General features: G+C 42.4%; 1 protein-coding gene across 1 annotated transcript; it reads left to right on the top strand.

The window, feature by feature from the left end:
- The first annotated feature begins 4,803 nt into the window (after window positions 1-4,803).
- Window positions 4,804-8,847, top strand: C4H11orf42 (chromosome 4 C11orf42 homolog). Its single transcript, XM_026414392.2, has 3 exons — window positions 4,804-4,875; window positions 7,646-8,444; window positions 8,717-8,847. The coding sequence occupies exons 1-3, from the start codon at window positions 4,804-4,806 to the stop codon at window positions 8,845-8,847; spliced, it is 1,002 nt and encodes a 333-aa protein (XP_026270177.1).
- Window positions 8,848-9,138: the final 291 nt, after the last annotated feature.

The raw sequence follows: 9,138 nt of genomic DNA, 5'->3' as shown, positions 1-9,138 counted from the left end.
TGGACAGTGATGACAATGAAGGCTAGACTACGATAGAGGTGGCAGGGGACAGTTGGAGGATATTCTGGAGTCTGGGAGTATGGGTTATATTGTCTGTTCCATTGTCTGCAATATGACTGCAATAAGAAATATTTGCTGTGAAACTCCTACTAGATACATCACTGGTATCTGTACCCTTTGGCCTACCAATGTGTCCTGCCTAAGGGAGGAGGGCAGGAGGCAGGAGCTACACATTACCCTGCCAGGAAAATAAGATGAGGAATCATAATAAAAAAGATCTAACTGAAATGTATCTTTTTTTCCTACTCCTACCCCCATTGTTTTGGCCTAAGTTGAAAAACTAAGCTCTTCTACAGACCCCAAACTTTGGGGGCTTGATACTGCCACAAAGGGTGGTACTGCCTCTCAAGATAAATGCTTGGGTACTTGTCTGGGACCACAGCCCTCTCTTTTATAAAGCCAGATTCTGTTTTCAGCTTGTCCTCAAGAATGGAGCTATAGAGGCTTATCCTCCACCTTCTGAGAATCTGGAAAGATAACGTACCCTGTGATGCCAATTTGGCCAGAACATTGGTTTTTAACACATTCCTAAATCAGAGGATCCTCTTGGTCTCGTGTATAATTGTCATTCCTCTTCCCTCACTTCCACCAAATTCCCAAGAATTAATAGCTAGAACTTCTTTCCCTGGGCCAAGGATACAACTGAAAAAGAATTTGATGTTCTAGAAAATCATTGTAACCACATCATCTACTTGCCCGAAACTGAGCCACTTTTTGATCTTGCCAATCTTCCCTTTTATGCACCCTCAGTCAAGAATGTATACTCCCCAAATAAAATCATCAGCAGCACCCCTATCTGTCCTGGTCAACATCACTAATAGCACATGATGTCAGTGCAATATGATGAAATAGGAAGTTTTCACACTGCTGCAGCTGCCGGAACAGAGGTACTAAAAAGGAAGGGTTCACAGTGTTACCCAACAGGAGATTCATTTTCACCTAAAACTGCAGAATGGAAGGAATATTATATAAAGGTCTTACACACCAGCATGGGTTTCAAAATGAGGATAATCTTATATAGAAGGCCAGGAGTCACTGGTGTGGGTCAGAGAAAGCTGCAGGCTGCACAGGCAACAAGCAAACTCAAGCTCTCCAAGAAAACTATCAGGTACTAGAAATAGCCATGAAGACCTGGAGCCTGGAAAAACCCAACCCACACAGCTCCAACAGCTGGACCAAGCATGATGGGACACAACAGAGACAAGGCAGCTGCAGAACTGAAAAAGCAAATGATGCCATCTCTACGGCCACATGGGATCTCATCAGGTCCTTTACAAAGATCCAAAGAAATAGCTCAGATTTGCATGATTTTCAGATGTTCACACTGAACCCAAGTGGATGAGGAGCATATCTACAATCTCCCCAACTGCCAGTTCAGACATTCTTAAGACTAATTTTTTTTCATGAAGTTCTGAGTTTAAAAGTCCTCTTAGCCATAATTTTGTGGATAACTGTGACAAAATACTGATGAGTTACAATTCTTTAAATGTCCATGTCCTTCTCTTAAAAGAGATTTATCTTTAATAAATCTGAGAAAATAATTGAGATATGAACAAACATATATGCAGCAAGATGTTTATTACAACATTATAAAGAAATATAAAGAAGTTCCTGTGTGTTATCTCATGTCACACATACATACACACACACCATTTCTTACCATTCCCCTCTGATACATGAAAAGGGAAATCATATGCAGCCAGTATTCATAAGCATTGAATTCTGTCACCCTCCCACCACAGGAAGACTCTTCTAAGGCACCTTCAATCCCTGGTTGTGTACAATTCTCCAAAGTAGCTGGTTCCAAAGCTGTATGTTGTCCAAAGTAAGGAATTTCTTTCTTCAAGCCAAAAATCTATAACCTTGGACATTTGTACTTTGCTCTGCATTAAGACTGCATACATACCATTCTTGTAATATATTTATAAAGCTTTACTAGCACTCTCTGATGCCTCATAATAACCTGAGAAGTTTTTTTATAACTTTGGTCCAAAACTTGACCTCAACCATTATGACCCTATTCATAGTCTTTATCTCATTTAGTATAAATATTCATACATTTAACTGAAGAAATGTTTATGAGGTTGATTATAGGGTACTGCCCTAAATCCTGCTGGGGTATTACTTAATATATGATATATATGCTGTATTTCCTTTTTATCAACAAATTTCCAACTCCAAAACATACTGTCTCAAGAAGTTTCAAATAAGAAATTAGGGACTCATCTGATTATCCTTATAGCCTGAGAGAAGTGAAGAGACTTATTAGGGCTCTTTATTCCTCTACAGTCTTTGCTGTCAATACTATTCTGTAGTGCCCAAGAGGTACCTGCAAAGAACCTCATGTTCTCTGGATAAACATTCCCATTTATTCCCCTCATGTTCTCCATTCGGATAACCCTCCAATATTCTGCAGACAATCTGTGCCTCTTTTCCAAGGGGACCCCAGAAACCCTGGCAGCAGGATATGGCCCAAACAACTCAGTTCTTGGGCTTACCAGCTCCATTCAGGACTCAGTTGTCATCTGTTTACCTTCAATAACTTTTAGTCTCAGACTCTATGAGCCAAAAGGAAAGAAACTTACTTAATGTCAGTGTACAGCAGTATGAAATTTAGGGAAGCCTACAGACTCACAGTGATAAGAAAGCAAGATAAAGAAGACAGAAGGTATAAGCTTCTGAGGAGGACCCAATTCTTCAGGACCCAAATTTTCCTGAGCCCATCTCTATGAACAAAAATCCTAGATACATCTTCCTCATCCTATTTCACCAACAACCCACTATTCTCTTCTCTACCTCAACAACCCACTTCATTGTGGACTCCCCTCAGCATCTACAAGTACTCCATTCTCCATCTCTGTTTATCAGTCACTCTTGATGTCTCTGTATTTCTGCAACTCTGCCTTCTTGCACTGTCAGTTTTATCACCTTTATGTTTACTTTCATTGTGAATGCCTCTTTCCCTCTAACTTTGTCTTACTCATTGAGAATTCTTTTCTGAAAAAGAGAGAGGTACCAATTAACTACACTAAATAATCTCTCCTTATGAAAATTAAAAAAAATGTACTAAAAGGAAGTGACTTGGTTTCACTTGTCTTAACAAGAAATTTGAGGTTTCTGATTTGTTCTGTTGTGGCTTTTCTCCCATCCTGCCCATTTCCTGTTAACTAAGCCACCATGTGCTTTCCATCTAGCATACATCTCTCCCACCACACAAAGTGAATAGAAGAACATGTTGATTTCTCCCTTGACCAAAAGGAATTATTGTTTAATGGCTTAAGTTAGAATCAAGATGACTTAGATTTGAATCCTAGATATTCCACTAACTCACTGCCCTGAGCTAATTACTCAACTTTTCTGAGGTCTTTCTTCAAAGGATCAACAGTATCTAGCATAGACTCTAGCGTAAAACAGCTCAACAAATATTTGATATATTTGATATTAACTCCTCTCCTGAAAAATAGGATAAAGCCCACTGTCAAATATTTGCTCAAAGACCTAATACCCACATATTTAGCAATACTTTCCTCTGAGGCCAGTTACATCTTTTTTGGAAAATTTTTCTTGACAACACTCTTTCCTACCACAGTAGAACCCTTCTCTGGGCCCTACCTTCATATCACCTTCACCAGCTCATTAGACAGCTAACTTTATGGGATAGCTCTATACTCTGGGTCAAGTTAGGGAAGGACACTCCCTATACGCAAGAGGTCTTCATGTGCACAAGGGACACTTGCCAGAGAGACTGAGAGAACTCTTTGGAATGTGCACAAGGGACACTTGCCAGAGAGACTGAGAGAACTCTTTGGACAGATAAGGTATGGAGTGGGAGAATAGTTACCAGGCTCTATCTACTCCATAAGATATTAGGTTGAGACCTCTGGACAAAGACATAAGGAAAGATAACAGGTAAGAGTTGGAGTGGGAGAGAAGCAACTAGACACAAATCAGCCTAAGACAGAGTGAAGAACATAAAGAATTTCCCTCAAATTTACTTGGGCATTTCTGATTTCCTGAAAATTCTCTCCAGTTACTAAGGCAACATTATCCCAATTAGAGTCTTATCCTCCACATTGTCAATGCTCAGCATGCCACCCACCTACACACATGCCTGCTTTTCACTGTACTTATAACTCACCCATTAATAATGGGTTTCAATATAGGCTGCATACTAAAATGGTTAAAGAAGCTTTTAGAAACCGTGCCCAGGCACACCCAGATCAATTAAATCAGAATCTCTGGAATTAGGAGATAGACAAACATCAATAATTTTTAACATTCCTAGATAATTCCAATGTGTAACCAAAGTTGAGAACCATTGCTTGGATCTAAGTCGAAGCTATATTTTCATGTCCTTCAGGATCCCTATTCAACCTCACAAAGAAGTCTTATGCAGCTAAATAGACAGTAAATTGCTTCAGGAAGGCTACTAAAAGGAAGAAAGCCCTGATCCTGTCTCCTTAGAAGACCAAGAACTACACACATAAACATATCCTAAAAGATACCTACATTTTCCTCCCTTAAAGCAGGAGGATGAATAGGTCACTCAGGAATATGAGCCACAGGCTGTAGTGAAGCTAAGAGAGTTACTGTCCTCTCCTATCCAAGACTCCATCACCTAGCAGGACCTCTATGACCTCACGAATAATAGGTCAGAGCCCAAGGCCTGGGTCCTCACCTTGCGGGGCAGCTTGGGGTTTCCGCAGCAGCCACTGCCCTACCCAATCCTTCCCACACCCCACCATGTTGGTTAGTAACCCCCACCTGCTAACACTGGATGAAGCTGACGCTACCTGGACCCTCATCAAGGATAAGGTGGGTAAAGTAAGGAGGCTAAAGAGGAAGTCAAAGTATGACCCAGATGGGTCTGAGCAGTTTGTAAGTAGGAAAGGGTAATAAGTCTAAGACAACAGTAAAATAACATTTTCTCAGTGCTTGCTTATGTGTCAGGCTCTGGGGTAAAGTGCTTTGCACAAATCATTTCATATAATCCTAACTGCAAAATTATTAAGAAAAGTTCCTCAAAAAGCAATGTATAGAGAGCTATGAGAGCAGAGAAGAGAAGCAGGAAGTCAAAGATAGGACTTGGAAGGTCAGGAAGGTGTCCTGAAGAGTGACATTCTGGCTAGAGAAGAAAGAATTATTTACACAAAAAGGAAGAGAAATAGCTGGCACATAAAAGGTACATATTATGAGTGAGTTAATGTGCAGGTGGATGGGGAGTGAATAGTATACTAATTAAAGGTAAAGTATATGGATCCCCTATTCAGCCTCACAAAGAAGTCAAATGCTCATTTGCAATCTGCAGTCTTCTACAGCAAAGTAGTAGTCATGAAAAGGAAGGCAAAGAGGTATAGGGGCTGATCATGAAAAGTCCTTTAAACTTCCTATGTAATCTAGAACTTTATCTTAAACCCCATAACAAATATTCTCTCCACCTTAATTCCAACAAAGTGAGAAATTTGGGTTTGAGCCAAATGTGTATTTTAAGGAGCAAAAGAGATCATAACTGTGTCTGGGATGCAGGTGTCCAATAAGTCCCACCAGATTACTTGTCAGCTAAAGGATAGATAGCTGCAATTTTCTCAGCTTGGAGAATCAGGTTATGGCTATGTGATTTGATGGGAAATGTATTTACAGCATTCAATAGAAGCTAGTCTGCAAAGCTTAAACCATCTTAAAGCAATGTCTACCAGACTCAAAACAGCCTTTATGGCAGGGAGCTACCATTTCCTGGGAAGCTGCTCACCACAGAGATCAGGGAAGTGGAAATGAAAGTGCCCAAGGTCTTCCCAAGTTTTGAAAGTAACTGATTTCAGCAAGGCAGAAGGCTGAATCTGGACTAGTCTAATCAGAATTAGAGTAAAAGTAAAGGGGGTAATTCCACTATTAGAATGCTATACCATCTCTGAGTAGGAAAAGAAAAAAATAAAATAAAACCTCACTATACTATTTAAATGGAAGATCAGAGTAGAGATGTGCAGGTTAAGTCACCAGCGATACGTGGCAAATTTAAGGAACAGGGTAGGATACCTTTGAGTGACCTTGTTTCTTGTCTGCAGAAATGATGACAATTTACTGGGTACCTTGTAAAATATGTGGCTAAACAGAATGTGCCTCAAGAACTCCTCCCCATTCAGCATTCCAAACAAAATATATCTAAAAAGATAATTTTCTATCATCACTTTCCTGGGATGGCCCTAGGAAACCTAAATTTATACCCTTTAAGGTCTGTACTTTACCTTAGTTCAGTAGTAGCAGAAAAAAAGTCTCAAATGGTGACTCTACAGATATGATAGATTTGGGGGCTGGGAATAGGGAATAAAGTATAGCACTTTAAGCATTGGGCTCAAATATGAAGGAGACTCAAAAGAGGAACTTTTATCTACCCTTGCTCTCTAGCTGAATAGAGAACCAGAAGTCTTAGCCAGTGAAAACTTGGAATGGATTAAGATAACAACTAAGTACAATTACTAAAGAGGATCCTATAGGTCATGAAGTATGCCATACTTTCTAATAGCTGGGTTACCAAGCCCAAAAGAAAACCCAGACAAAAAGGAAATAAACAGAAAATTTAAGTGCATGCTGGAACTAAAATTATAAAGATGAGGATTAAACTTCCTAAAACAACTATCCTCTACAACTAGGGTGAAAAGTATATTACTAAGAGGTACTTGACATACTTTATAGACAGAAAATGGACATTATGAATCTATTTCTGCACATGTATTCTTGGCTAATGTAACCAATCACCTAGGAATGATCCTTGAAATTTCTTTTCCCACACCACTTGAGACCAAATTCTACTAGTCCTATGACCTAAATATAGTAATATTTTCTCCACATTATTTAGTTCAGGGATTCATCATGTTTTGCCTAGAGTATTTCAATACTCTTATATGACATCTCTTATTTTATGCCTTCCTATAACAATCAGCTTTCTAAAACACCTATCTGGCCCTATCCCTCTTACCCAGAGTCCTTCAAGTGGCTCCCCATTACCCTCAGTATAAAATTCCAATCACTTATGAAATGCATGCACACAAGGCCTTTCATAATCTAGTTTCTGTATGCCCATCCCTCCTCATACTTTACATGTAAGTATCATGAAATTATGTGTTCCTAAACATGTCCCTCGTGGTTTAAAAGTTCAGAGTTTTTCTCATTGGCTGTCCCTTCTTACTGGAATAACTATTTTCCTATCTGGTTAATTCTTTCAAAATTCAAGTATTATCACCTAGAAACCTTCTTTGATCCTCTTTCTAGCAAAGACAAAGGTTGTTAGGTTGCATCTTCTCTTCTTCACATCTTGTTATTACTTCACTTAGCTGACTACTTACACTTGTCTCTTTCATTAGACTGAGCTATACTGGACAAGAACAGTGTCTCACTCTTAACTGTATCCTAGTACCTAACACATAGTAGACATGCTGCAAGAGAGAACTGGTGGATAAGCAGTAGGTATAAGTCTGGGCATGTAGAGATGTAACTGAACAGGAAACAGTGGGAAGGTCAATCTGGAGTAGGCTATCAGTTAACTCCTGACCCTAACTCAGTAACTCACTTATAAACTGGCCACCTACAGGTCATCGAGGAGCGCTTTGGGTCCAATGTAGTGGCAGTACCTTTCCTGTCGGATGCAGCCTGCTATGACCTACTGGGTGTGCTAGTGAAACAGTCCCGCTCAGCCCACTCCCGCCTGGCTTTGCCAGGTCGGCAGGGCCGGAGGGCACTAAAGCCAGTGGGGCCACTACCAAACCTCCTAGAACAGGCAGGGACTGAGGGTGTCTTTTCCCACTGCACTCGGGAATACTCACCAAATGGACGAGCAGAGATAGCCTATGAAGAGATGCGACTGTTGGATGGGCAGCCCTGCCGAATCCGCCTACATATGGGTGGCCTGCGTAAGAAGGTTGCCTTCCTGTTGCTGCCACCAGGACAGGTGAGCCTACAGCAGACTCTTCCCTGGCTCCGAAGCACCCACAGCATCTATGTCATCTACCAGGTCTTCTCCTGCTCCTGGCTGCAGCTAGGGCTGTTACCTACAGCCCGTGAGCCCCAGCTGCTCCGGTTACAGCGGTCATTGCCTGTTGCCTTCTCCTGCCTCAAGTTTTCATTGCAGCCCAAGGGTGTACTGGGACCACAGAAGCCTCTAATCAAAGACCCACTGCCCCATGGGGCCAACTGGGTCAGACCCAACCTCAGTCTCATGCCAACTCTGGCCCCCACATCAGCACCTGCTGATCCCCTAGAAGCTGCTGATGTGCCCCCACCTGTCCCAGCCCCAGCTACACCTCCACCCCAGGAAGGGCCAGAGGGCAGACCCACCAGATTCTCCTACAAGGGCCGAAACCCCTTCCGGAGAGGGCCCCAGATGCTGTCAGGTATTGCTAAAGGAAGTGAAGATGAAATGGGTGGGAGGGACAAGATGGGAGAAGGATGGGACCTGAGGAGTATAGCCCAGGAATATGTGGGTAACCCAAGACTATGCACAGGTCCCTGGTGTGGGGAATGGAGTGAAGGAACCAGGGGTGGGTGAGATGGAAGCATGGCCCTGATGAGGGGGTGGTGATAGCATGGGGAACCAGAGGGTGGGACTAGGGAGGCAAAAAGACCAGGGCATGAGTCAAGCTGTTACTATCCCCAACCCTGGCAGAGAACTGGCTCTTCAGCCCCCGCAGCCCCCCACCAGGAGCCCAGGGTGGGGGCCCCGGGGATCCCGATCGGCACTCCATGTCCCTGCCCCTGCTGCAGGGTCTGTCCTCGGAGTTCGACAGCGACGACTGAAGCTGAGGCGAGAGATGCAGGGGGCAAGGCCCCCAAGATCTGGCATAGGGATACTGGTTCCCAATAAACATCAGCTGCTGCTCCCCAGAACCTGGACTTATGCTGCTTCTTCATTCCGGGGTCCAAAGAACAGAGAGTTTTCCCACTTTTTCCCTAGGCTTCAAGTCCTTTCACCAGCTAAGGGCATAAGAGATACCTTGAAACCCTGGCATCGATGTCATCACCAGAGAAAAATACCCCTGATCACCTCCCCATCTATGTACAACCTTTTTGGGGTCCTAGCCCCGTGGA

Source organism: Urocitellus parryii, chromosome 4, assembly GCF_045843805.1.
Source record: "Urocitellus parryii isolate mUroPar1 chromosome 4, mUroPar1.hap1, whole genome shotgun sequence".
NCBI lineage: Eukaryota > Metazoa > Chordata > Mammalia > Rodentia > Sciuridae > Urocitellus > Urocitellus parryii.
The sequence above is the reverse complement of the archived record's forward strand: the minus strand, read 5'-3'. Positions and strand labels throughout refer to the sequence as shown.